The sequence below is a fragment of the Phodopus roborovskii genome, unplaced genomic scaffold, assembly GCF_943737965.1.
Source record: "Phodopus roborovskii unplaced genomic scaffold, PHOROB, whole genome shotgun sequence".
Taxonomy (NCBI): Eukaryota; Metazoa; Chordata; class Mammalia; order Rodentia; family Cricetidae; genus Phodopus; species Phodopus roborovskii.
This window is the reverse complement of record NW_026126418.1, coordinates 66,080,744-66,108,399: the sequence shown is the minus strand read 5'-3', so window position 1 is coordinate 66,108,399 and position 27,656 is coordinate 66,080,744. Positions and strand designations below refer to the sequence as shown.

The following is a 27,656-nucleotide window of genomic DNA, read 5'->3' as shown; positions in this document are numbered from 1 at the left end:
GAAGGGCATCTGGGAGCAGTGACAGCAGCTGAAACTGGGTGTGGCTTGTGACCTGGGATCCACCTTGCGAAGATCAAGGTATGAAAGCAATGATTCCAAGGGCCTTTTGTTCTCTTTGAGAATGGTACCTCAGGTCAGGTTATTTCCTCACTGAAAATAGTTGTTCTAGGACAGGGAGGCAGGAGCCCATGCTGTGCTGCATCAGGTTCTATCCTGGCCTCAGCTGGCACATGGGACACAACCTGCTCCCAAGGGTGTCTGAGTCCTAAGTTGGGTTAAGTTGGTTCCTGGGTTCTCCTCTCAGACCCTGCCCTTGTCCTGTGACTCTGACTGCAGGTCTTGACACATGAAACAATCTGAGCGCATATATTTAAGCTCCAAGCAGTACAGTCACATATCCTGGTGCAAGAAAGGAGACAAAGGTCTAATCCTCTGGCCATTTAGGGTATTTCCTGCTGACACAAGAAATGTATTTGACTCAGGTTGCCTCACTTTGGAAGATCTAGTGGAGTACAAATACTCTAACAGCACAAAGGCTGGCACTGACTCCACAAAGGCTACACAGACGTGAAGACCCAAGAGTTCCTTTAGAGGCCACAAAAACAGGATGGCACTGCAAATCTAACTCTATTTATTCTTACCCAAACAAGTCCCAGCAAGGCAGCTTATAGAAAACAGACTGCTTCAGGGGATCTATTGCCCAAACACAGAAGTACAGGCTGGGGTAAGCCTTGCTACTTGGGTAGCCCCATTACCTGCTACTGGTAGAGGGCAAACCTGTACGTGTCCATGGGGTTCAAAAACTACACAAAAGGATGAACCAATTTACTTTAATTTGTGCTCTAGGTGTTAGGCAGGGAATAGGTGGAAGCTGGGCACATGGACATGGGGTCAGAAGGTACCTTAGCTGTCTCTTCAGGGGCCACACAGGCATGAATGCTATGGGTCAGAGTCTGGAAGGGGGGCATCAGTTGCTATTCTTAGGCAGGCGGTAGACACCTGCAGAGTAGATGAGCTGCTGGTCGCGGACCTTCTTCTGCAGGTAGCCCTGGAGTTCCTGCAGGTCAATCTCAGCTAGCGCAGGGCCAGTCATTACAAACATGCGGAGCATGCTGTAGATGCGCTCCAGAGAAAGGCTTTCTAGGTTGGTCAACATGGCCTGGATGTATGTCCAGAAGAGCTAGGAACAGAAGCCAGGCATGGTCAGTCAGCTACCTACCTGGCCCACCCCAGCCCACTATGGAAGTAGCCAACGCACCAGCAGTTCCTCTTCCTTCTGGTCAGCCTGGGAGGCCATGCCTGAGTCGCTCTCATCATCACTGTCAATCAGCACCATGTTGTCCCTGTCCTGAGGCCGTTCCTCCTCAATGACAGAGAAGGTGCCAGGAGGCTCCTCCCGCAGCACACCCTGCTGCAGCCACACTGACATACGCCTCCGCAGCAATGCCACAGGCATCTTCACCACCTTGCTCAGCTCCTCTAGGGTCCAGCTGGCTGTGTGCAGAACCATAGGAATTCTGGGGACACTGGAAGTTACACCTTCTAATTCCTGTTAGCCAGTGGGGGCCTCAGAGGGATGTGTATTGTCCAGCTTGACTCATGGGCAAAAATAATGGCTGCTACCTCTAAATCCTGCTCAAACCGGGGTGGCAGTGGGGGGGTAGTGTGTCACCTCACAGCTAATTAGATAGTAGTACCTAGCACTGATCCCAAGGTAGTGTGCTCAGGCAGACCAGGTGGGGCTCTAGGGACTTACCTTGGTCCTGGAAATACAGTAAGACTACTGCCTGCACTGGGGTCACTGCAACAGACAGGGTGCGGTCAGCCAGCTCTACATCCATTGTCACCAAACCCAGGGTGTGCTTCCAACTGAGGGTCCGCATAGCCTGGACAGAAATAAGAATAATCCAGATGAACAAGGCACAGGCTCATATGGCATGCTACCTGGCATGTGATGGCTCTTGCACCAATGGTTTATACCAATGCCATCCCTGGCAGGCAGCAGCAAGAATAGGAGATCTTGTTCCAGTGCCCAGCTCCCATAATGAACAATGGGCACTGCTGATAAATTGTGTCAGTCTCATGTTGGATCCCTCAGTACCCCATAACATGAGCTATTATTTGCACACAGAGTTCATGTAGGTGTAATTAGTTAAGAAGAGGTCATACTGAAGTAGGATGAGCCTTAATCTAATAAAACCTGCATTCTTTCAAGAAAAGGATAAGGTTAAAGCACAGGCACAGAAGGTAGTGGCTATGAGGCATAAAGTATGGTGATCTTACAGATATCAGAAGCCCAGTGATGGCACACACCTTTAATCCCAGCACTTGAGAGGCGGAGGCAGGTGGATCTCTGTGAGTTCAAGGTCAGCCTGGTCTACAACTCCAAGACAACCAAACTACATGAGAAATGTCTCAAATAAATAGATAAATGAAATAGGTGTCATAAAGAGCACAGTGTTCCCAACACCCTAATACTGGCCTTTTACTTTCCAGAACTGAAACAACATACTTCTGTTGTTTAAAACTACCCAGTCCCTAACACTTTGCTATAGTAGTCACAATAAATGAAGATTCTGCCAGGTGGTGACAGCACTTGCCTTTAATCCCAGAACTTGAGAGGCAGAAGCCAGCCTGAGTTCAAGGCCAGCCTGAGCTATACAGAGAAATCTTATCTCAAAAAGAAAAAGGGGGGGGAGCAGTGGTGGCACACGCCTTTAATCCCAGCACTCCGAGAGGTAGAGGCAGGAGTATCTCTGTGAGTTCTAGGCCAGCCTGGTTTACAAAGCAAGGACAGGCTCCAAAGTCACAGACAAACCCTGTCTCGAAAAACCAAAACCAACCAAACAAAAAACATCCAGAAGATCTGGTTCTAGGGAGTGTTAATACCACATAAATGAGCAGCTAAAATACTGAAGTGGCCTTGGGAGGGGTTGTGCAATAGGAAAGTACATGAAGCTAAAGCCTAGATTTCCTGGAGACAATTGTTATAATATAGACAATAAGGATGATGCTGGTGAAGGTTCAGAAAGGAGAAGAGCATATTCCATGGAGAACAATGTTGGTAGAAATGTGGGCACTGAGGACCTTCTGGTGAGGGCTCAGATGGAAATGGGGAACACAATAGTAGACACTGAGGGAAAAAAGCTGGCACAAAACTGCCAGATTGTAGTTAGATGTTTCCTAGAGTCAGTTGGATTCAACTGACCACCTCAGCAGAAACCAGTAAACAGATGGTGTAACCAGGAAGATATTCCCTCCACTTTCTTCATTCTCCTTTCTTTCTTTAGACTGAGCCTTATTAAATAGCCCTAGTTGTCTTCAAACTGTTATACAGAACAAGCTAGCCTCAAGTAGTAGGTTGCTGCTATGCCTGCCTTCCAAGTGCTGGGTGATAGGCATGTACCACTACACCTGGCTCAGGACCATCCTGTTACCTGATAGCTTGGACACTGAAAATTTCATGGGACTCCACCAAGGATTTTTGAGTTTTATGCCAGCAGTAATGCTAACAGTTTGAATGAAAGTGACAGAGATAGCACAAAAGTCCATACTGATATGTGGGGTCGCTTGGCAAGTCAAGGGCTCCCTTTGCCTATTTCTTTTCTTTTTTGAGACAGGTTTTCCTTTATGTAGCTTTATAGACCAGGCTGGCCTTGAACTCTGCCTCTGCCTGGCCTGCCTCTGCCTCCCTACTGGTGGGACTAAAGGCGTGCACCACCACCACCACTCAGCTCCCTCTGCCTATTTCTGAATTAGATGCCTCAACACTGGGCTTTGGAACAAGACAAACTCATAGCATCAAGCTGGAGAGGAAAACTGCTTCATATTGATAAGACTTTTTTTTTTTTTTTTTTTTGAGAGAGAAAGAGAGAGGGTCTCATTATAGTTAGACTGGCCCTGAACCACTTGTCCTGCTTTAGTCTCCTGAGTGCTGGGTTTTTTTTTTTTTTTTTTTTTTTTTTTTTTTTGAGATAGGGCTTCTCTGTAGGTTTGAAGCCTGTCTTGGAACTCCCTTTGAAGACCAAGCTGGCCTGGAAATCACGGAGATCCTCCTGCCTCTGCCTGCCCAGTGCTGGGATTAAAGGCATGTGTCACCAACGCCCAGCCTGATTAGGAGAGATTAATTTAGAGTTGATTCGGAGATGGTTAACTTTGGAGATACTGATATTAGCTAAATGTACTTTGTGCATGGGAAGACAATTAATTTTAGAAAAACCACAGACTGTCGGGGCCAAACTGTGTTATCTTCAAAGAGATAGTAAAGTCTTAGAGTCCTGCCTCCAAATATGGCCTTATTTGGAAATGGAGTCATTAAATTAAATTAAAATGGGGTTGTCCTGGAACAGAATGGGTCCTTAATCTGATATAACTGGTATTCCAAGAAGAGAGAAACAGACATAGAGAAAACTTGGACATAAAGAAATGCCATTTACCTAGTATAGTACTGGTGGCACACACCTTGAATTCCAGCATTGGGAGGCAGAAGCAGGCAAATTGTGAGTTTGAGGCTAGAGTGATCTATAGAATGGGTTCCAGGACAGCCAGGGCTACACAGAGAAACCTGTCTAGAAAAACAAAACAAAAAAAACCTCAAAAGAAATAATGTTTAATTAGGTCAGGTAGGGCTACTAGAACCTGCAAGCGGCAGGAAGGATCTTTCCCCTTACAACATTCTGAGGAGAGCACAACTTAATATCAATACATTCTAATCAGATAAACCTTGCAATTGCAATTTTTCAATAAGGTAGCACCCTGACACTGATTCTGCTACTCTGGTGGCCAAGTGATGCTCTGAGTCCCTCTGGGACCCCTGTAGCTCTTGAGAGGCACCAAGAAACCCAAGTCAAAGATAGAAAAGGAGACAGCATCAGTGTCTTCCCCTGGTTACAGCCAGTGTAGCTTCCCAGCACTAGTTCTAAAACTGTGACCTGCAAAAGGGTCACAATACACAGGCTACAGTCAGCCATCTACAGACCCAGCCAAGATCCTCCTCTAGGAGCTCTGTGGTAAAAGATAAAGGAATTGTGGCCACAGACCTGACCTTTTAGCATAGCCCTGGGCTTTATCAGAGCCATTTCAGTGTCCACAAAAATTAAGATAAAGGCCACTAGGGTATGACTACAGTAAATCTTTGGGTCTGAGCAGAAAGGTGTGTTAGCCATATCTTGGACCCAGGGTGAAAACCCAACAAAGCCAGTAGGTACCTCATACTACCGAATTAGTTAGGACATTGAGTACATAGGACCACTCAGACCACTCAACCAGGAAGTGGTAGTGATATAGTACTCAAAAACAGTAACTAGACATCACCATGAGGACACACAGTTGAACAGTAACTCCACTTTCACCTGGAGTCAGTAAAGGTCACAAATACCATACCTAGACTCTTCCAGAAACTGAGCCACGATTGAGGTCAGCAAGGTTCTCATAGTTATGGGAACAAATACCAAACGCTCCCCTTCTTTTTCTTCTTTTTCCCAGATAGGATTTCTCTGTGTAACAGCCCTGGCTGTCCTGGAAATAGTTCTGTAGACCAGGCTGGCCTCGAACTCACAGAGATCGGTCTGCCTCTGCCTCTCGAGCAATGAGGTTAAACATGTGCACCACCACTGCCCAGCAACACTCCCCTTCTTTAAGTTTCCTAGCCAGGGCCCTCCATTTGGGTCCCACTTTATTCCCCCTTGAAGGAAACGTGCTTTCAAGGGAAGGAAACGTCCCTTTCTCAAAGGGATTCATCTCAAAGGGACTGCCCAGACCCTTAGCCTGAAGCAGAACAAGGCCTTCTGATTGCAAGAAGAAACACATTTAGACTCAGCACTTCCCCATCACAAACAAGATGCTGCAGATGTTACCATGCCACACCTGTCTGCATATTCACCTAGTTGCTCCTAGCCTGACCCCTACAGGGTTCCACATGCTATTTCAGTTAGGGTGCCTGCCACCTGGATGCCTGCACCCCACAACCTTCTCCTCTCAGCACCTCTGGGTCACAGCACATATTAGGCTGTATGCCATGGTCTAGAGTGGGCATCTCTTCCTGTGGAGAATGTCAGACTCTTGCCTCCCCTGCTGTAACTGACTACAAACTCAGGAGGAAGGATCCTTGAACTTGGACTTAGCACCCACTGGAACTCCAGCTTCCACATCATTCCGTCTCAGCTACACTATCTGGACATATGTGTCACATTGACTAATTCCACGTGGGGTTTGATGGTGTGACCAGAGATACAAACTACCAAGAGGCCTACTGGCTGTACCTTCAGTTTCTCATACTTCTTGCAGTAAACATCCAGGGCTGCCCTGATATCCTCAGGGACCTCCAGCTTCTCATCTTTGAAGGGAGGCCAAAATTCACTGGACAATATGACAGCATAGACCCCAAATGGTGGTTGTTCTTCCACAGGCCGTTTCTCATCCTCCTCACGGATATTGGCATTGATGCGGCGGGAATCTGCCATATCCTAAGAAGGGATATCTCATTAATGTCCTGGGCTGAATGGGGTAGAGGAAAAACTGGTTGGGGAGTCCTGGACACTTACCTTGAGCATGACCTCACAGAAGTGCATGGGGGCTTCACCAAAGCGCAGCTTCAACAGCTCCACATTACGGATCTCCCTGGAAAGACACGTTTCTGGGAGGGGCTGCAGTGTGCTTCCATTTCGACTGGTACTCTAAGTAGACAGCTTGCTCAGGCAACCCTCTCTGCCCAGAACCCTGGGCTGGAGGGAAGGCAGGAAGGAAGCACTAAGGCCAGAGTTTGGCCATCTTGGCCAATAAGAACAGGAATAGTCTTGTGTTTTCCTCCAAAAACAGAATGAAGGCTGCGCCCCCTAGAGGTCAACCAGTCCCTTGCCTTACCTCTCAGGGCTGAAGCTGAACTGGTGGAGGAGACGATCTGCAAGGAGCGAGCGGTACTCATTGATAAAGAGGTCCTTGCTGCCATAGATGCTGACCAGCAGGCTAATGATGTCTGAAGAGCGTCGCTTAGAACTTGACTTCCCTGCACAGAATTGGGGAGGAGAGCATACCATGGCATGTTGACGAGGACAGTGACACCTCAGAGTTCATTTGTGGGACACAGCAGTCTAGCACGGCCTAGAGGGCTTATTCTCAATGTCCCAGGCAGCTGGGAGTAATATGCCTCCCAACAGACCCACGGTTGGTTTCTAGGGCAAATGTTCTAATCCACAGTGCCTCCTATCTCTCAGGCAGTTTCCTGGATCCTCAACCAGCCATAAAGAATAGAATAAAGGTCCTTGGGCTTTCCTTTTAAAGGCTGAAGATGTAGAGTTCATGCTAAGACCTAAGCAGAACAAAGAATACACAGCCTTTTGAAATCTCAGCAGACTGTGGCTATGCAAAGATGTGGCTTGGCCAGAGGATGCCAACTTAATACACTTGGGGACCAGGAGCAAATCACAGACAGAAGTGGGATACTAAGACTTCTTATGAATCTGTTCTCTCATATATGACCCACAAGGGCACCTACTATAGCTAGCTGGGGTGGCCAGACAATGAGGAAAATATAGTAAACTGGCTGGTGTTAAGCAAGGCCCTGACCTCTAACCCTTCAAGTTTGAGACAATGATGATTCTGATATATCCAGGCATGGGTAGCAAAAACATGACTAAACCCAGTAGACCTCCCAAGAAGCTTAGGAGAGGACTGAGGTGAGACCAATAGGTAAACTGACCTGGATCAGCATCCACAGGGTCAGGGACCCAATCCTCAGGCTCGCCAGAATCATCCTCACTGTCCTGGCCAGTCTCCAGGTTGGCCGGGTCGGTCTTAGATAACTCAACAGCCAAGTCCCCAGTCCCATCCGAGTCCCCTGTCAGCCCAGCCACAATCTGCCGTACCGTGTCTTCTCGTGTTCTGCCATGATTGAATGTTGCTGTCACCAACAATGTACATGGGCATCATGACACCTGCTATAGCCCATCCTAGTGCTTACTGGCAGGTACTAAAAACAGGCCCATTTGGCTTCACAGAAAAAAACAAAAAACCCCAGCACTACTCTGAAAAAAGCAGGGGCTGAGATATTGAGGCAGGCTCAATCACCAGGAGGCAGAAAACCCAAACCCAGAGCAGGCACCTAACACTATCAGCTTCTCAGGTCCTAGGATCACTAATCTGGCACCTGGTTCACTAATCCCTAAACCTAGAAACTCTGTTGCCTGAGGGCTTTCTGGCCAGCTTTGCCAAGGAAACCAGAGAGGTCACAGAGGTCCCTATGTCTGGAGCTATACAGATACCAGGCCTCTTCTCTAACCTGTCAGATTCAATCAACAAATCAACAAGGCTAGGCCCTGGATAAGTTACTCTCTATGCAGGGTGAGGAAGCAGGCACACACACACACACACACACACACACACAGAGTACAGTGACACTGTGTGGTGGAAAGGACAAGTACCCAACACTAGCAAAAGGAAAGAGGCCCCTACCCTGAGCCAATACATGTCTATGGTCTATCAAGACTAATTGTCTTTCTGGTTTCTGCAAACACCAAACAGATGGAGTGAACTTACCTCAGGTAGCGACGAATGGGCTCACAAGCCACCTCCAGGATGACCATAGAAGGATCTAGCACACGTAATGCCTTGATGGCAGAAATATAGAGAGTAATGATGTCACATGTGTTGACTCCTACAGTGGGAAAGAGGAGCCAGAAGTCATATAACAGCTTGGACAGCAGCCTCCTGAACGCCAAAACCTGAGTGTACTGCTGGCCACACTGGCTGGTGATCTAAAGGTTACCATGTGACCTTCATTTTAAGGAGATTACATATTACCTTCTTGCCCCTAAGCCATTCAAGTGATTTATAAACACAGTCTCGAGAATTTTCCAAGGAGCAGTCTATTATGTTTTGAATCTAGAATGTCCCCTATAGGCTTGTGGGGTTTTTGTTTTTTGTTTGTTTTTGTTTTTGAGACAGAGTTTCTCTGTGTAGCCCTAGCTGTCCTAGAATTCACTCTGTAGACCAGGCTAGCCTCAAACTCAAGAGACCCACCTGCCTCTGCCTCCTTAGTGCTGGAATTAAGGGTGTGCGCCACCACTGCTAAGCTAGGTCCATGTTTTGAAGGCTTGATTCCCAACTTGTGGTGCTATTTTTAAGACCCAAGAACCTTTAGCAAACTATGTGTAGTAGTTTGATTCCAGCAATTGGGAGGCAGAGTCAGCTTAATCTGTTAAAAGTTGTTTGATCAAAAAAAAAAAAAAGAGACCCTGTCTCAAAAGCAATAACAACAAAGAGCCTTTGGTAGGTAGAGTTTAGCTAGTGGAACTACATCAGTACATTATTTCCTGAAGTCTTTTGGAGTTTCTTATCTATCATGTGACTATGCCATCATACCTTTCCCATTACGATGAACTGTAACCTCCTGAAACCAAGAGAATAAGTCCTTCCGCTCTTCAGTTGATTCTATCATGCATTTGGTCACAGAAACAAAATAATACACAAAACTTCCCCTTACCACACAGCCTATTCTAAAAAGACCACATATAACCTTTAGACCAAGTCAGACAGGCTCTGACTTCCAAAGATGGATAAATCTCAGGGTTAACCCAGCCCTCCCAAGGACTTCAAAAAGTGCTTCTTAACCTGTTCTTTCACTGACATACAAATCCAGGACTAGAAACTTCTTGTGAGATCTGAGGGCTATTTAAATGGCCAGTCTATAGTGGCCACACATGGTACCTGGGTGGAGGAGTCGAGTCTCTAGGGCCACCTTGAGGGACACAAGCAGCTGCTGCCTCTGATCTGTCCTCTCCAAGCAGTATTTAAGGTCCTCAATGGCTGGCCGAGAGTCTGGGAAGTCTGAAAGAGAACCATGCCACAGGGATAGGTAAGTAAAAAGGTGTAATAAGCAAAGTATATGGTGTGTGTGTGTATTGGGGGTGTTGTGTATCAAGATACACAACATGGCAGCAGCCCAGAAAAGAGACACCCATTATAACAAAATGTTATTTATAATTTTCAATGTAACCTTCACTAGAGGCCAACCTGACCAGAGATGACTGTTTCATCTGCCTAGAGGCTCAGTTGACTGTTTGAATCTCAAAGACTCCGATACCCATAGGTACCTTAACTCACAGAACACAGTTATCCCTCCTGTGGTGTACAATGGTAGACAGCTGAACTGTCCAAAGCTATACTAGCTGTGCAATTTAATTCAATATCAATTTAAGGCTCTTGGGAAAAGAGAAACAATTTTGTCAAATGACTTGCAATTAATGAGGACTGCCTTCAATTTTTTTTTTTTTAGATTTAAAATTCTTATATGTAGGAGTATTTGCTTGTAAGGAGTGTTTGTCTGCCTGTATGTATATTCTCCATGTGCATGCCTGGTACCAGTGGAGGCCAGAAGATTTTGGATCCTCTGGAATTGAAGTTACAGATGGCTGTGAGCTGCCACATGGGTAGTGATCCTGAGTCCTCTGTAAGAGTAACACATCCTCTTAACTGATGAGCTGTCTCTCCATCCCTATCCTATACAAGTTCTTTCTCTCTTTTTAAAGAGTTATTATTTATATATATATATAAAATGTTCCTCCTGCATGTACACCTGTATGCCTGAAGAGGGCATTGTAAGTGATTTTTGAGCCAATATGTGGTTCCTGGGAATTGAACTCAGGATCTCTGGAAGAGCAGCCAGTGCTCTTAACCTCTGAGCCGTCTCTTCAGCCTCTACACACATTCCACAAGTTCACACTTGCTCAATAATACTCACACATAACAGAGTGATACACAGGACCAGTCCCAAGCAGGAACCAAGATAAAAAGACAAGAGTGGACACCTAGAAGCACCTGCTCAGTTCTGCTCTAGACTCTGAGCCATGTCAAAGGAGGTCCAGCTCTGCTCAACTCACCACTTGCGTTGGAAATTACTGGAAAAGGAAGGTTCTGCAGGGTAAGAGGCAGGACCAACCTCGGATGATGCTAAAGAGCTCCTCGATGCGCAGACTGGCATAGATCCGGTAGAAGAATCTCTGTACATGGCAGCGCCAACGACGCAGTGTGTTCCCAGCTTCTGGAGAACTTGGCCTGGTAGTGTTGTCCTGAAGGAACACTTTGCCAAGCCAACCAACCACTCTCTCGATCCACTGTGGAAGATCATTAGTATGTGAGGTGTAATAACACTTAAATGCTCCAGCCTGACCCAGTAACCACACACCTTTGACAAGACCCTAGAGGAGCCAACACCAAACCTACACTCCACTGCCCAGAGCTCAATGTGGCTGCTCCAAGAGTTTGCAGGCTCATGACTCTAGGCTCATGGTTACTGTGGGGACTCTTACTCTGACCACTCCCCATCATGGCTAATAGGCATCCACAGGGGATACTTGAAAAATGAAAAGTCAGGAATGAAGCAGAAACAGTGTGGACAGCTTCATGGGGCCAAATCTTGATTTTTCACAATGTTGGGAACCTCACAGCAGAATTACATACCATACCTCAATAGTACTGGCAACCAGAGGCCTTCACTGAGACACCCTAACTCCAGTTTAATCCAGAAGGAACTGTTAAGCGAGCACACATTTTATACAGCATTGCAAAGAAGAGGGTATGATAGGCCTGTATTGCCATACTTGCTTGGGGAAACCTCTTGGAGCCACCTCTGGCCCAGGATTCTGCTTCTAACACAGGATTCTGAACAGGTCTATTTAGTTTTAGTACATACCAGATTTGTCCTTGTCACCAAGGTACAGGATTGGCCTCTACACAGCACCAAGATCACTACTGGTCAACCTAACTACTACTTGGTATCAGGTCTGCAGAAAAAAACACTTTTGCTCTTGACAGGACACAGCCCAGGGTCTCACCTTATGGAACTCACGCAGAAAGGAGCGCTCATATTCTCCTCGGCAGCGGTCTTCCATCCTTTCCCGGGTCACCTGGTGCAGGGTGGTTGTTACGGCCTCAGCGCTGACCCGCTCCAGCAGACTGAGTCTATGCCTGGAGGAAATCCCTGCTCATGGAGAACCCACAACACACACCTGTCCCTTACCTAGAAGGGCCCTTCTACACCCATACCTATGTCTAGGACAGAGTGTGAACTTGCTACACAATAATCTCTAGCTATGCTGGACAGAAATGGCATACACCTTTAATCCCAGCACTTGGGAGGCAGAAGCAGGCAGATCTTTGAGAGTTCCAGGCCAACCTGGTCTACAAAGTGAGTTCCAAGACAGCCAGGACTGTTACACAGAGAAACTCTGTCTTGAAAAACCAAAATAAAATAATTCTTGGCTACAAGTACAGATGGGAAGATATCACCTGTCAGTTTACTAGCTCTATACAGAGGTGGACTGAATTCAGAACCAACGGGGCATCCAGAGAAACGGGCATGGCTGAAGAGGCAGTACTCACAGGACCTGGCTGAGCTGGTGGAACTGCTCCAGTGCCTGCCGGCACCAGCACTGCTGTTTGTCACTGCCACATCCCGCGCACAGAGGGCTCTGCAAGAGTCGGTAGTACCTGCGGCGGGCATACCGGCTGTCTAGCTCACCCTCTAGTTCGGGGTCTGTGCCCCCTTCTCCTTTTCTCTTGCTCTGCATATAGACTCTCAGGAAACGACCATACAGACGCTGGACCATCTCCTGGAATGTCCTGGGAGTGGAAAAGAACAGAACTCCCCGCAACATGGTGTGAACTTTCTCCCGAAGCCCCTGAGCTCCAGTGCCCATCAGCAAGCCCAGACGAGTCCATTTCTCTAGGAGTTCTAGGCTATGCAGGTAGGGATCCAAGCGGCTTTCCAGGAGGCCGAATGCATCCAGGAGCAGTAGAAGGCATTGAGGTTCATCGACAGAGTTTTCGCGCTGGGAGATGGCATTCCAGAACTCCGGGGCAATGTTGCCCTGCAGGTCGTTCTGCAGCACCTCCACAAACCACTCCTCCAGGATAGAGTGCAGACCATGGCTCCTCAGAACCTCCACCGCTGCACGGAGCTCTTCCTCCTTTGGTGGAACCGCACCGCTGGTCCGGGAAGATGCCTGGAGCACGGAAAACCGTGAGCAGAAGGGCGGGGTAGAGGTAGAAGGAGGAGAGGGAGAGAAATGAAAAAACTCAGCAGCCAAAGGCTGCAGGAGGAACCGAAGAAATAAAATAGCTGAAAAAGGAGGCAAGTCCCCTTCAGACAGCTCGCATGGACCCCAAAGGGTGGACTCCCTAAAGCATGCAGAATTGGGAACTCCATACAGGCCCGCCAACCTTTCCCAGGCCTCACCAGCCCCAGTGCGGCCGGCGGCACCAGACCAGTGCTCACGGTATTCCAAGCAACCAAGAGCTCCTGTCCAGGCCTAGAGTCACAGTCATCGGCGGCGATAATTGCCGCCGCCGCCCCCGCCGCCGCCGCCGTCACTGCCACAGCCTCGGCCTCCATCAGTGTCCACAAAACAGACCCGCCCAACGTAGCGCACGGTGATGACGCAAGCAAGGGACTGGCGCGCCGCTGTGACGTTTGCGTGTACACGCGCCGTGGAGGCAGTGCGCAGGCGCAGGCCTGGCTGTGCGGCGGCGGTTGAGGCTTCCGGACGCGGCGCCGACCATGACCCAACAGGGCGCGGCGCTGCAGAACTACAACAACGAGCTGGTCAAGTGTAAGCAACGGTCACGGGGGGCCAAGGGCCACGGGCCAGGGTCCGGCCGGCCCACCCGGGAGGCCGCGAGGACACGCTTCACGAGCGCCGCTCTGCGGCCTGCCCCGTGTCGTGCCAGTCGGGGTCCGAAGCTCACGAGCCCCAGCCCACAGCTCTGTCTTCCCGCCCACCCTAGGCATAGAGGAGCTGTGTCAGAAGCGAGAGGAGCTGTGCCGGCAGATCCAGCAGGAGGAGGATGAAAAGCAGCGGCTGCAGAATGAGGTGAGGCAGCTGACAGAGAAGTTGGCCCGCGTCAATGAGAACCTGGCGCGCAAGATCGCCTCTCGCAACGAGTTTGACCGGACCATCGCAGAGACAGAGGCCGCCTACCTCAAGGTGGGACTCTCAGCTGTGCTCTGTCAGTGCTTCGCTAGGATCTGAGGCTAGGGCCCATTGCGGTTCCGAGCCTGTAGGCGTGACAGTGGAGGTGTCTGTTTATGGGATCCAAGAGAGTGAGCAGCCGCGTATTGGAAAGAGTACATGATGTGGGCCAGAACTAACCCAGCTTGGCTTTGCAGGGAGGAAGGGAGGGCTTTGGGAGGGAGACTTTTAACCCCGTGACCGGTTGGTTTCAGCACGGGCCAGATTGAGATTACCATTCTCCAGTGTGAGAGAGGCTGAGACGGTGGGACCTTCCTACCAGAGAAATAACAATCCTTTTATTTCCCTGGCCCCAGATCCTGGAGAGCTCTCAGACTCTGCTTAGTGTCCTCAAAAGGGAAGCTGGGAACCTGACTAAAGCCACAGCCTCAGACCAGAAGAGTAGTGGAGGCAAGGACAGCTGACAAGCGTCTGTCTCAGCCGTGGCCTATGGCTGCCCAGTCCCCAACATGTCTGTCCTAAAGCATCTTTGTTCTTCGTGGCCTCAGATGCCTTCTCACTATCTCAGGTGCCCAAAGGGGCAACTTCCGACCTCCACCTGCCTTGGGTGACAAGAAAAGCCCTAGGACAGTACAATAGGAAAGGAGTTCCCGGCTCTGTTCTCACATGTGTCATGGGGATCCTGAGCTCCTGGTTAGCTCCATGAAGGGACTCTCTCTGAAGCTCCTGTATTCCCTTGTGCTGCCAAGGAGGTCTTGGTCCTAGCCCAAGTACTGTGAGAGCCCCTCACTTTGTCTCCTCAGCCACTAGGGGCCCAGGCCAGGCATGTTGAGGAAAGAATCTTGACTCCAGAATGGAAACCACAGGGCCCATCCCCATGGTCTCTTGATGTTTCAATAAAGATTGTTTTACAAAGATCTGTGGCTTTGTCTGCCAGCTACCATGTATTCTGTTGGTAGGGAAGAAGGCCTGCAGTTTCCCCGGACTATCTGTCTTAAAAAACACAGAACTGAGGGTAGCCCTAGTCCTTAACTCTGCTAGTAGAGGTGTTGGTCTTTTCTCTGAGTCCAGTTCACAAACCACTTTCCTATGAGGGGCTTTGCTGTGCTGTGGTGGTCAGTACAGAACCTGGCAACACTGTATGCCAGCTATTCTGGTTCTAGGTCCCATCATGGACCAGGGTTCTTCATATAGCATGCCTGTTTGGTCCAATACACTGCTGTTGCTGTCAGGACCCACCTCCCAACCACAGGAATTGCTTACTCCTATTTCCATGTGTCCTACGGCCCAGCCCTTTGCCACAGCTTCTCAGGGGCAAGTTTGGAAGTATTTGTTGACCAAAAAGATCAGAAAACAGGTTTGGTAGTTTACACCTATAACCCCAACACCAAGGAAGAAGGGTGACTTTCAAGTTCATGGCCATTCTGGCTGCATAATAAACTGTAGGCCAGCTTGGGGTATAGTGGGAGACCCTTTCTTAAATAAAAAGTACCCATAACGCTGGACTTATTCTCTGAGGGAAGCATACATAATGTTTGTCTGAGCCCAGTCAAGCGCTATATCTGCTCTTAGGTGACAGGAAGAGAAGACACTTGCATTTAGTGTCTGTGACAGTTTGCTCATGTCTGTAGATAGCCCTATCTCTACACTGGCTGCCCAGGCCTCTGAGAACACAGCTTCCAAGCTCTGCATCTCCCTAGACTCTTGGGGGTTCTCTGTTGCTAAAGCCTTGTTAAGTCTCATTGGTCAGGAGGTATCCAAATCAAACATGAGGAAAGATTTTCCAAGTTCCACTTTGCCCATTCCTGTGCTATACACAACTAGCTACCTTCCTAGGTTCCTAGCCCCACAGTGAATCCTGTCTTTACAACCTTCCCAACTAACGTCTAGGCCCCTGGGACATGGAGTTCCAGACCCGAGATTAGATCCACTTACACTGTACTAGCTTTGAGGGAGAAAGTAACATGCTTGGGATGGGGAGAGAACAAGAGCAAGATCCTGGACCAGCAAGACCACAAAGTGTGACAACACCAGACTGAGGCTACCTTTTGCTTCTTTGTACAGATGCCCAAGTTAGGCCTCCACCTTGTTCTCAAGGGCTGTGTAAAGAAGGCAAAAGCAGCCTTGTTACAGTGCTGTTTATTGACTCCAATATCAGGGGGGGGGGGAAATACCCTGCCATCCATCATTAAGGGTAGCTGAGTTTACCATAGTAGAATCATGGGCTGAGGGCAGGAGCTTGGGGTTAGTAAAGAGCAAATAGCTAGGATAGCCTCTCACTCCTGACAGTGGACACTCCCCAAAGGTAGGAGCTGAGAGGCAGGATAGACAGCACCCTGGGACAAAATCCGTTCAGGCCCCCAACTCCTCACAGATGGGATGTTACAGGTGGATGTCAGCCTGTCCCATAGGCAGTTCCCATCTGTTCTTCCTTGGAATCCCAAAACAGGAATGAGATTCAGACCTAGTCCCAAAAGCAGGGAACAACAGGGAGAAAGGAAAGCAGGGAGAGGCAGATGGAAGGGGCACAGAATAGTCGGGGCTCCTGGGCACTGAGTGGCTTCCAGAACCACCACACCTGGGGCTAAGTCTTGGCCATCCTAGCAGCTCCAGGGGTCAGAAATAGAGGGCTGGCTCGCTGCGGAAGTCCGAGAGATCATTCTGACTGGCAGGTGTCAGCTGAGAGAAAGAATAGAATATAGCCACTAAGGATTTCCATATGTCAACCCCTTCCCAAGCAGGCCAGCCCTTGGGGGTCTGCGTGTTCACCCTTAGCTCCACCTGGCTTACCATGACTTCCTTCAGTGGGAGATCCACCTCACTTGGAGCCTGCACCACCGTCTGCTCCTGCCACTTGCTGAAGGCCATGGAATGCTTGGGAGTGTAGCTGGACAGGCCTGTGGACCAAAGAGAATAGGCAGGGACACATGGAAAATGTGGCCCAGGTGCCACCCCCAGGCTGTCCATCCCAACAGGAGGTGATTACCTGAGCCACCATCTGGTAGTCTGGGGATCTCAGGTCCCACACTGCTTACAAATGTGGCCCGGGGCAAGAAAAGGGAAAAAGGCTTCTCTGAGTTGCGCTCCACTTCCTCCTCTTCACCATCCTCCTCTCCTTCCTCTTCATCTTCCTCCACCTCTTCCTGTGCCAGGGAGCTCTCAGAAGGGTATTCAAATGTCGTATGTAGGCTCTTGTCATTGAAGGAGATCTTCATCTAGGAGTAAGAACCATGTCAGCAGGGGTCCTACCACCCAGTTAAGAGATGCTAGCAGGGAGAGAAGACCCTTCTACCAAGAGTTACAGGCCCCACCTATTCTACACTCTGCTGGCACCAGCACCTAAAGCTAATTCCACATCTTAGGTATTTGTGCACCTAAAAAATCCTGAGCACCAACCATCACACTGTCAGGGACCTGCTTAAGAGGCCCCCTCCCCTCTCCCTCCCTCCCTCCTTACCTCTCTCCTCTTTCTCCCCCCCTTCTCTACTCCTTTCCCATCCCCTAATAAAACTCCCTACATTAATAATAATAATAAAGGCTAATACCCAGAATATCACCCATTTTTCAGTCTAGTGGGGTGTCCCACTTCCATAGACTTTAGGGTACCAGCAATATCATCAGTGACCTTCAACTCCTACCGTACTGTGTACTTCAGTGGCTCTAGAATTTCATATTCAAGCAAATTCTCCCTTCTCTCCCAGTGGCCTGGTTCTGAAGGACAGAAAGCTGTGGGCATCTTCTGTCATGATCCTCCTGTCTGCTGCCTGGGCTAGGAGTACTCCCTTCCCCCCCCCCCCCGTACCTCAGTTTATGACTGCTGAGGTCCCCTAGCACTCTGAGCTGAGCTCAGTCTAGTGGGTTTGTAATGAACATGAGCACTCTTATGCAGCAGATGGGGCAGCCTTGCGAGCTCGAAATATTAAACTCCCAGGCACAGGACACCAACAGCCAGCTCAGGTTCCCCCTCTTCCCCTGGAAGGAGCCAGAGGCCCAGCAGGATGGAAGAGTAGCCTGGCAGGAGGGTTGAGCCTGTCCTGAGGCAGCAAATGACCCTGGCACAGGCCATAGAACGCACAAGGGCTCACAAAAGCAGGAGGCCAGGACTAGAAGCCAGCATCCTGCCTCCTGTCCCTCTCAACCAATGGCCACACTTGTCCACGTGGCTATTGATATCCATGAGCCCTCTCTGTCCATTGGGAGATTCCCCTGCCCAATGAAATGAGGACCAGGGGAAGATCCCAGGAGTCAGAACACCTAGCTCCTCAGCTTGTTCAGGTCTATTCTCAAAGATCCTACTTTGGCCATATGCACACATGAACAGGCAGATGGGGAGACCCCCTGGGTCAGACAAAACACAGAGATGTCCATTCCTGTCATATGAAAGCATGCTGTACCCTGCTCTGGCCTCAAGGCCTACCTAGTTCTTGAAGACTAGATCAAATTGGAGACAAGTGAGGCAGAGGCTTAGGGACATTGTCACCTGGCCTTCCTGACTAGCCTTCTGAGACAGGTACCCTAGTAGGAGCCCAAGACCATATAGGGCCTAACCAGCATGAAGCCTTCTACACTAAAGGCCCTTGGATGGGGCCCTTGAGACCCATCCCCCTACTACTGAGAATACAGGACCAGCTGCCAGGGCCCAGCTGGATTAGCACACCCTCATTAGTCTGCATGACCAGTTTCCACAGGGAGGCTGAGGGGATAGATACTTGTGGGTATGGTGCCTGGCACAGCCTGGCTAGGCTGGGGGTGGGGAAGTGGCGCATAAGCCTGCCTGTCTCAGCTGGGGCCTAGCTTCCCCCAGTCACTATCTCCTTGTCTCCTCTGCCAGACTAGTGTTCATAGGCCTCCTCCTCCCTTCCAGCATAGGTCAGTAGGTCACATGGTGACTCACGCTTATGACCCCTGCGAGGGGTGGAGCTGCCTGTGCAGGTGGGGGAGGTACAGGCAGGAATTGTGACAGTACATAACTTGGTCACCAATATCTGGGGGACTTTACCCAGCACACCCAATACAGCAGGCAGGTGATGGAACCTCTGGGCTTTCACGGGGCCTTTGGTGGCAGAACCTCCCAGCTTTTACAGGGCCCTTTTGTTCTCCTTCAACCTGCCCTACCCATACACACCCAGCTTGAGTTACTGAATGGTGTCCACCCTGGGACTCAAAGCAGGGAAACTGCTCAACTGGCTGGAGGTGATATTTAGCCATACCCTGCCCCCACTCCCTTGCGCACAGTCTAGCTCCCATCCCCCACTGGTCCCCAGCCAAAGTTCCCAAGGGTGACAGGACAAGAGAGCTACCCAACTGGGGTCTCCACAGCTGCTTCCTCCTGAGGGCAGACCCTGTCCCAGTGAGATTTCATGAGTAAGAGTCCAGTCCCTCTCTAGAGTCTCTAGCTTCAGAAAGATCATGGGGGGGGGGGGAGAAACTGAACGAAAAGGAAGACAGGTGAGAAGACACTCAGGTCAGCTTTAATGAGGGGAGGCAGATGCAGACTGAAGGAAGATGATGTTGCTGGGAAGAACCAAATGGACAGACACACCTTCAAATGGGAGCCAGGCTGAGGGTCACAACTAGGCCACAGCAGTTCAGGTGAAGGTTACACCTTCGGGGAAGGTGGGAAGCCTGAGCCCTGAGGACACGAACATGCTTGGGTGTGGCACCAGAACAGGAGGTGGGAAAAAGGAAGAAGCAGCTAGACAGGTAGGAGCCACTGGTGCTCCCAGTCAGGAAAGGAGGGGTGAAAGGACATCCCTCTTGCCAAGAAGACAGTGGGGGCTGGGAGGCTGCAACTCGCTACATCAGGGAAGAGAGGTACAAACAGGGGCTCTCTCCCAGTAGATAACCTAAATGGAAATGACTGCCAAGCTGCCAAGCCAAGGCAGGCCCTGCTGCTTAGAAGGCCCAATAAAGAGCAACCCCTCACCTACCCCTAGAAAACCAGCATTGCCTTGGGGTCACCCAGTCACAGGGGAAGGAGGACCAAAGTGTGCAGTTGCCCCAGATCCTCTGGACCGACCTACTCCCACTAGGAGGAAGAAGGAGTTTGGACTGAGACAATGACTTGAGCCTCAAAACAAGCACCCTGGGTTTCCCTAAGGGCTGCAGTAGGCACAATGTCAGGGAAAGGACAAAGTACATGAAGGCCTCACCCTGCACACTGCTCAGAAGGTTGGTCAGCTCTGTGCCCTGCCCCCTCCAACAGGCATCCTGTGTCTTGCTGGGCAGGGCAGCTGGTGCACGCACAGGCAGGACAGCACAACCAGCAGGTTGTACAGCTACAGAAGGCCCTGCCCAGGCCACTTGGCCATAACAAGCATCATCCATCTGGACCCCCAACTATCTCAGACTGGCCCAGACAGCCAGGGATGGCCAGGGCCCTACTCACAGCCCCTGCTAGTATCTGGGCCTTGCCCTGCTTTTGTTCTCGAGAGCTACATGAACCACCACACCTGGTACCCCTGCTCTTTTCACTTTAACCCTGCCATGAGTGACTCCCACAGTTGTCTCTAGACAGGGAGGATAGCCAGGCTCTTAGTAGCAGCCTTTCAGTCTCAAGATGAAACCAAGGACCCCAGGATAGGAGCAAGGCTCTGGAGACAGGAACCTGAACTCAGCTCCTGTCCCGTGAGCTCCATGGCCTCATGAACTCCCCAAGCTTCAGCTTCCTCATCTACATAAGGGGTGCTTTCATCACTTGGACAAGCATGGGGATGGGCCACCTCACAGAGATGCCAAGGTCAGAGTCAGGAAACAGGGAAGGAAAGAGCAAAAAGAGGGGGGAGGGGCCTGGACCATTATGCCCCAAGAACTCAGGGGAAAGAGTATGAATGACGGTGGAAGAGACATAGTCTCAGGTGGCAAAAACTGGAAGAGCCTTGGGCCCCCTCACCAGAAATCCAAGAAAGATCACTGTGGACTCCTGACCCAGCAGATGAATTGGCAAGGGAGATGATGCCAAGCCCAATGGTGACTGGAAGCAAAAAGTGATGGAAAAAATGAAGAGTGAGGCAGTGCTATGGCTTATTACAGAGGGTCCCCAAGGAAATTGAGGCTGGAAGAGGTTAACCTGGGTGAGCCCAGTTTCTAGCTGTTGTGGAGCAGAATCTGTAGGTGCCATCTTGGCAGAAGAGAAAGGTGCACCTCCCTGTTCTGTACCAGCTGACTGACAGTCATGTGTGGTTGGTCTTGGAATTTGCCCCAGGGGACAAACACAGACCCTGGAACAATCAGGAAGAATCTGCAGAACACTTTCCTTGTGCCCAGAGGGTTCCAAGCCACTGGCCAGAGCTAGACAGGAAACATGGCTCACTCTGGCCAGCTATGAGCCTCTAGGGGATTGTTCTTGAGTCTCTCTGCCCAAGCTCCTCTTGACCAAGTCTGGCATGAAGCCTTTGTGCTCAATCCATGCTTGCAGAAGGCAGAGGCTTGCCAAGCTCTGACTCCTGTACCTTCCGGGGCACTGAGAACCTCCAGTTGGCTTATAGGCTGTGTCCAGGCTGAGCTCAGGGTGAGGATCTGCAAGGAATGCCTGACCTACCTCCTCATTTACATCCAGGCTCTGGATGTCTGTCCCAGCCAGGTTCCATAGGAATCAAAGACCAAGTCAGAGCCAACAGGCCAGGCTATTTCCTGAAGGTAGACCTGCAATTAGTTGGAACTAACTATTCCAAAGGATGCAGGAACTCTGCATTGCCTGACCAGCTCTCCCTTCCAAATCTCTGGGGTAAATAGTAGGCTAACCAGCTCCATCCTGGAGCCATCACAGCTCAAAGGCCCTGGACCTGGTACAACCTCACAGCCCAATTTTTCTGTCACTGTATAGAAACCCACCATGCCAGCAGCCCTCTCCCTACCTACCACTTACCTTTTTTCTTGAAGAGCCAGCTTTGATGAGGCAGGACTTCGGCAGGGCCAGGTAACCACCAATCACTTCAATCTCATGCACCGTGGGGTAGCGTTTCTTAAGGGTGTTCTCCAGGGCAGTGTGGGGTCCTGAGAGACTGTCCTGTTCCTCAGCCTCCTGTTGCTGGGACTGCCCATTGGCCTGACTCAAGTGTGGCTCCTGCAGGGTCTCTGGCTTCCTCTTGGGCACCACTATGAAAGTGTTGCTGCCTCGATTTGGGAGCTCTGAGGTGTGCCCAGGCCTGGCAAGACCCAGGTGGTACTGGGGAGGCACACCAACTGCTGAGGATGACAGTTTGGCTTCTTGGGAGGCCTCCTCTTCTGAGTCTACTTCATCAATGAAGGTGACTGGAAGTCCTGGCCTCTCAGGCTCCTGGCTATTCTTGTCCAAGCCAGGAACCCCCAAGCCCTCAGCTGGCTCAGCTTCAACAGTAGTTGGTAGAAATGGAGGTGGTGAAGTTGGCCTCTGCCACCTAACAGACCTGTCTGTGACAGCAGTGGCTGGTCTGGGGCAGCCCCCCTCCCTAGCTGCCCATTGCACCTCAGCAGCCAAGGGACTCCTCTCTAGGACAGGTGCATTATCCACTGTAGACACCAGCTGGGCTCTGAGCCCCTGGCTCTGAGAGGCCCAGCTTTCCTGCCGGTTTGGCTCCTCTGACTGCCTCCCCTCTGCCTCCGAGGGATGGTTCCCAGGGGCCTTGCGCTTGGGGATCAACATGAAGGAATTGCGGGAATTAACACGGAGGTTGGCCAGAGCCCTGGCCTGAAGGTCCCCGATTGGGATAGTTTCTATGTCTGGCTTGGGGACTGGCCTTATTTCGAAGGAGTCATTGGCGCTGGTAGCAGAAGAGACCCACCGGCGCTGGCTGGGAGTGGCACTGGCTGGGCTGGGCGCTGGGAAGGCAGGGGGCCCAACTGAAGTGGCACTTGGGGTTCCCGGGCTGGGGGGCGGGTGAGAGGGTTCCCCTGACTCCACCTTTGGCTTCCACTTGCCCGGAGCAGGCGGAGAACCCGACAACCCATTGGCAGGGCCGGCCGGGGACTTCTGGGTCACGGGTCCATTAGAAAGTGAGCGGTTGACCGCACCGCGGGGCAGACCCCTGGGATGAACAGTGAAGGAGTTGCTGCCGGTCTTCTGTAGGAACTCGCTGCGCCGGGTCCTGGGGCCTGTGGTGCCATCAGGGTGCGCAGGCTCGCAACAGGCGGAGCGCTGACCCGCGCGCGGGGCAACGGGGACAGGAGAAACAGGGAGTGCGGGCTGGCTGAGAGGCACCGATGGGACAGGAGCCAACGACCTATTGATGGGAGGGCGCGTGGCAGCAGGTGCAGACGCCACAGGAAGCTGCGGGAGTCCGGGGCGGGAGCGTTCCGGGCTCCCGCGGCTACGGGGCGCGGCTGGCGAATCGAACTTCTCCAACAGGCGGCTGACACGACCCTGCTGAGGCGCCTCGAACACCACTACTTCGGCGGCGCGGATGCCCGCAGCAGGCGGCACGGCGGGCGGGAAGCCAGGTGCTGACTCGATGATGAGGATGTTGTCGGCTCGGATGGTACGCACTCCGGGCACGCGACAGTACAGCTCCAGCAGCTGCTGCGCCGGCCGTGCCCCGCGCCGCCGCTCAGATTCAAGTCGCATGAACGGGTTCTCGCTTAGCGGACCCAGACTCTCGGCCAGCACCAGCTTCTCGTTCTGTCCCTCCGGCGCCGCTCCGGGTCCCGGGCCTCCGCTTAGGGCGGCCAGTTTGGCTCTCCTCCGCTCAAGGATCTCTCGCTTCCAGGCCGGCATCGCGGTGCGCGGCCCCGGGCCCGGCCGCCCTAGGCCGGCCATGCTGCGGACGCAGCCGCCGACGGGACCGCACAGGCTGCAGCTCGCCCCGACAGAGTCTCAGCTACTCGCCTCAGTACCGCGCCGTGCCACGCCCCCCTTGGTAGCCGCCAATTGGGCAAGCGTGCTCTGACCCAAAGGCAGAGCTGCCCGCCAATGGTAGAGGTATACGGCCCAATTGATTGGAGGACACGCACTTACACCCTCCCCTATAACGTTTTTATTGGACTACGACCGGCACTGGGTAGTCCCTATTGGTGAAGATCAGTGGGCACGCTTCCCAGGGAGGTACAACTCAATGGCTGCCCCTCACTTCCGCCTCTGCGCTCTGAACTCCGAGTTTGTGGACCACAATTAGGCAGGGCTGGTATTGGCTTAACGCCTAGCCGACCCTTGCGACCTAGATGACCTTGGTACATTTCCGACTTCTCGACAGTCGCACAACTACTCTGTTTTCTGGGGAGATAGCTTTTAGCGGGAGCCGGGAGGTCCTTGCTCCTGTGGACAGTACACAAGCTCATGGGCCTTCCACCTTTGGACCCAGACCGTGCTCCAATCTGGAGTACTGGAACCTCCGTGGACAGGCAGGCGAGGGACCCTTTAAGACCTAGAAATGCTGCTTCTGAGATCCGCCCAAAAATAGGGATATTTTGTTTTGTTTTGTGTTTTGGTATTTTTTCCAAGAATCTCGGTTTCATAGATCCCAGACCTGTTGCTTAGACCTATATATGTGAATGTGACTCTCAGGTGCACAGCTTGCCATCTGTGGTCCTGCCAGGAATCCATAGGTGTAGGAGGCACCAAGGAAGCAGCCTCATTTCTACGCACAAACAGGTTACACATACAAGCAGAGCTTCACACACTTAGGCAGTTCTGTCATGAAGAAGAGCACAAAAACTAGGGTAAGGGTCGGGCAGTGGTGGTGATGCACACCTTTAATCCCAGCACTTGGGAGGCAGAGGTAGGAGGATCTCTGAGTTCAAAGCCAGCCTGGTCAACAGAGTGAGTTCCAAGACAGCCAGGGCTACACAGAAAACCCCTGTCTCAAAAAAAAAAAAAAAAAAAAAAAACCAGGGTAAGGGTAGGTCCCACTTACTCCTGTTGAACTCTCTATCTCCAAGAATGGATGGGAGCTAGCGACTCAGGTATAACCTCATGGTCGACAAATCTTTGGGCAGAACTGTCCAATCTGTACCCCTTCCCAGCACACACTGTAGAGCAACTGCTAGGAGGCATTAGAAAATTGGGAGCTATAGTCTAGGAGTCTGGTTTTCCATTTTCTGCCCTATAGTCAACACCCAGCTGAGGCGAGGCACTGCTGTCTCCAGTGCCACTTGCCTTCCAGGGACTCTGCTTCATGGATATGGGTCTCTGCCCAAACGGTAGATTGACCCTAGGGATATGTGCCTGTACTGGCTTCTGGGTTGCATGGCAGTCTACAGATGGCACCACCTTAACTGTAGGTATGACTTATGCACCTTCCCACTCTATTAAACGGGAGATGATAAACTGAATTTCAGCTGTCTGGAAGTCTTTCCCAAATCACTTTTTATTGCATCAGAGATTGAACGCTGGGAAAACACACTGCTACTGAGCTACAGCCCCTCAAATCACCTCCCCACAGGAAGCTTCCAATACTCGGCTTCTATACTCGGACTTCCCAAATCCAAGTTACCAAAATAAAACAAGAACACACAAAACTAAATCTAAAAAATACTACAAAGGAAGCCACTCAAAGTTCATCTTGTATCTTGCTTTGACAAAAATGATCCCTGGCCTGGGTTGGAGACATTTTCTTCCAGCTGGAGAAAACCAGACAAGTCTAAGCGTTCCTCCTAAACAGAGGAGGCACAAGCTGCTGTGCTGGAGCACAGAATAGCACATCTGTTTTTGCAAAGAGCCACACTCAGTTATTAGCCTAGTGACTCTCAACAAAGACAGCTTTGTCACCAGGAAACATGACAACGTCCAAAGAAATTTTTGGTTATTACAAATGAAGGCTGCTACTGACATCCAGTAAGCAAAGACCAGGCATGCTACTAAACATCTTACATCTTCAGGACAGTCTCTTCATGCACAATTTTAAAAAAAAGATCCAGGGGCTGGTGAGGTAGCCCAGGGTAAGAATGTGTGATGCTCCTCAAAGGACCTAGATTTGGTTATTTGCATCTGTATGACTGTAACTCATTCCTGGGTATCCAACGCCCTCTGCTGGCCTCTGCAGACATTGCACACATGGTGCACTCCCACAAATGAATTTTTTTAAACTTACTTAAAAAAATATATTTATTTATTTATTTATTATGCATACATGTTCTGCCTCCATGTATACCCACAGGCCAGAACAGGGCACCAGATATCATTACACAGAGTTTGTGACCCACCATGTGGTTGCTGGGAATTGAACTCAGGTCCTCTGGAAGAGCTGCCAATGCTCTTAACCTCTGAGCCATCTCTCCAGCCCCCCATTTTTTAAAAATTATTTCTTTAAAAAACAATGATCTAATCAGATAGTGGTGGTGTACACCTTTAACCCCAGCACTCAGGAGGCAAAGGCAAGTGGATCTCTGAGTTCAATGCCAGCCAGGACAGTCTCAGCTACACAGAGAAACCCTATCTTTAAAAACAAGGGAAAAAAAAAAAAAAAAAAAAAAAAGAAGCCGGGTGGTGGTGGCAAACACCTTTAGTCCCAGCACTCAGGAGGCAAAGGCAGGTGGATCTCTGTGAGTTTGAAATCAGCCTGGTCTACAAGAGCTAGTTCCAGGATGGCCTCCAAAGCTACAGAGAAACCCTGTCTCAAAAAAAAAAAAAAAAAAAAAAAAAAGAAAGAAAGAAAGAAAGAAAGAAAGAAAGGGGGAAAAAAGGAAAAAGGAAAAGGAAAAAAAGAAAGGAAGGAAGAAACCCTGTATTTGGCCCAATCACATTTGGCCCAATCACATTAGCTCTCAATTATTAACTTTGGTTGATGTTCATTAGACTCCCCCCACCCCGTGGGCTGGGTCTCACAGTCCAGGCTGGCTTCCAACTATGTTGACAGTGATGACACTGTAGTTTTGATCCTCCTGCCTCCACCACACCCAAAAGGCGGTTAACACTCTATCAATGAAGCTATAGCCCCAAGTCCCTTTATTCCCCTTTCTTTTTTTATAGCCACTTCAGCAAACACTGTGGCATCCTGTTTTAAACCCTTTAAAAATGTAAAACTTAGAGCTTGTGGACTGGTTCAGCAGAAAAAGGGGTTTGTAATCAGGCCAGACTACCTGAGTTTGCTCCCTGGATCACAAGGCTAACAAATAATAAGCAGGAGTGGTATGGCGCGCGCGCGCACGCACGCATGCACGCACACACACACACACACACACACAGAGAGAGAGAGAGAGAGAGAGAAATAAATTTAAAATGTAAACACCATAATGTAGGTCTGTTGGTAGGATGCTGGCCTAAGCCAAGTGTGGTGGTACACACCTTTAATCCTAGCACTTGGGAGGCAGAGGCCAGCCTCTTTGAATTTGAGGCCTGATCTACAGAATAAGTTTCAGGCCAGTCTAGGTTACATAATGAGTTTCTGTTTCAGTAGTTAGTGGGTTTCATTGTTATTTGTTTGTTTTAGTTTTTCAAGGCAGGGTTTCTCTGTGTAGCTTTGGAGCCTATCAACTAGCTCTTTTAGATCAGGCTGGTCTTGAACTCACAGAGATACAACTACCTCTGCCTCCCGAGTGCTGAGATTAAAGGTGTGTGCCACCACTGTCCAGCTCAGTAGTTCGTATTACTACTATTACTACTATTAATTATATAATGCTTGCCTAGCATGCATGATGCCCTAGGTTTGATTCCCAGAACCACATAAAACTGGAAGTTAAGCCAGGTGGTGGTGGTGGTGGCGGCGGCGGCGGCGGCGGCGGCGGCGGCGGCGGCGCACACCTTTAATCCTAGCACTTGGGAGGCAGAAGCAAGTAGTTCTC

General features: G+C 50.4%; 3 protein-coding genes across 3 annotated transcripts; 1 reads left to right on the top strand and 2 right to left on the bottom strand.

The window, feature by feature from the left end:
* Positions 1-682: 682 nt before the first annotated feature.
* Anapc2 (anaphase promoting complex subunit 2) lies at positions 683-13,402 on the bottom strand. Its single transcript, XM_051184808.1, has 13 exons — positions 13,232-13,402; positions 12,376-12,998; positions 11,829-11,961; positions 10,934-11,108; positions 9,703-9,822; positions 8,533-8,650; positions 7,697-7,878; positions 6,862-7,003; positions 6,543-6,618; positions 6,261-6,464; positions 1,757-1,886; positions 1,259-1,494; positions 683-1,180 (listed from the first exon to the last, which is right to left on the bottom strand). Exons 1-13 carry the CDS (start codon positions 13,385-13,387, stop codon positions 968-970), a joined length of 2,508 nt encoding a protein of 835 aa, XP_051040765.1. The 5' UTR covers positions 13,388-13,402; the 3' UTR covers positions 683-967.
* Positions 13,403-13,443: 41 nt separating this feature from the next.
* Positions 13,444-14,881, top strand: Ssna1 (SS nuclear autoantigen 1). Its single transcript, XM_051184809.1, has 3 exons — positions 13,444-13,604; positions 13,780-13,979; positions 14,321-14,881. The coding sequence occupies exons 1-3, from the start codon at positions 13,553-13,555 to the stop codon at positions 14,426-14,428; spliced, it is 360 nt and encodes a 119-aa protein (XP_051040766.1). The 5' UTR covers positions 13,444-13,552; the 3' UTR covers positions 14,429-14,881.
* A 1,206-nt stretch (positions 14,882-16,087) lies between these two features.
* Positions 16,088-23,786, bottom strand: Tprn (taperin). Its single transcript, XM_051184806.1, has 4 exons — positions 21,832-23,786; positions 16,951-17,179; positions 16,755-16,861; positions 16,088-16,643 (listed from the first exon to the last, which is right to left on the bottom strand). Exons 1-4 carry the CDS (start codon positions 23,695-23,697, stop codon positions 16,581-16,583), a joined length of 2,265 nt encoding a protein of 754 aa, XP_051040763.1. The 5' UTR covers positions 23,698-23,786; the 3' UTR covers positions 16,088-16,580.
* Positions 23,787-27,656: the final 3,870 nt, after the last annotated feature.

Excerpts from the sequence above, each read along its gene's own strand:
- Anapc2 (XM_051184808.1), bottom strand. The coding sequence starts at position 13,387 with ATGGAGGCCGAGGCTGTGGCAGTGACGGCGGCGGCGGCGGGGGCGGCG. Across the intron at positions 12,999-13,231 it reads CGCCGGCCGCACTGGGGCTG|GCATCTTCCCGGACCAGCGG; the intron begins GTGAGGCCTGGG and ends TCCGTGCTCCAG. Across the intron at positions 9,823-10,933 it reads GCTCTTTAGCATCATCCGAG|ACTTCCCAGACTCTCGGCCA; the intron begins GTTGGTCCTGCC and ends GTTCTCTTTCAG.
- Ssna1 (XM_051184809.1), top strand. The coding sequence starts at position 13,553 with ATGACCCAACAGGGCGCGGCGCTGCAGAACTACAACAACGAGCTGGTC. Across the intron at positions 13,605-13,779 it reads CAACAACGAGCTGGTCAAGT|GCATAGAGGAGCTGTGTCAG; the intron begins GTAAGCAACGGT and ends CGCCCACCCTAG. Across the intron at positions 13,980-14,320 it reads CAGAGGCCGCCTACCTCAAG|ATCCTGGAGAGCTCTCAGAC; the intron begins GTGGGACTCTCA and ends CCCTGGCCCCAG.
- Tprn (XM_051184806.1), bottom strand. The coding sequence starts at position 23,697 with ATGGCCGGCCTAGGGCGGCCGGGCCCGGGGCCGCGCACCGCGATGCCG. Across the intron at positions 16,862-16,950 it reads ACTACCAGATGGTGGCTCAG|GCCTGTCCAGCTACACTCCC; the intron begins GTAATCACCTCC and ends TTTGGTCCACAG. Across the intron at positions 16,644-16,754 it reads TCCCACTGAAGGAAGTCATG|CTGACACCTGCCAGTCAGAA; the intron begins GTAAGCCAGGTG and ends TCTTTCTCTCAG.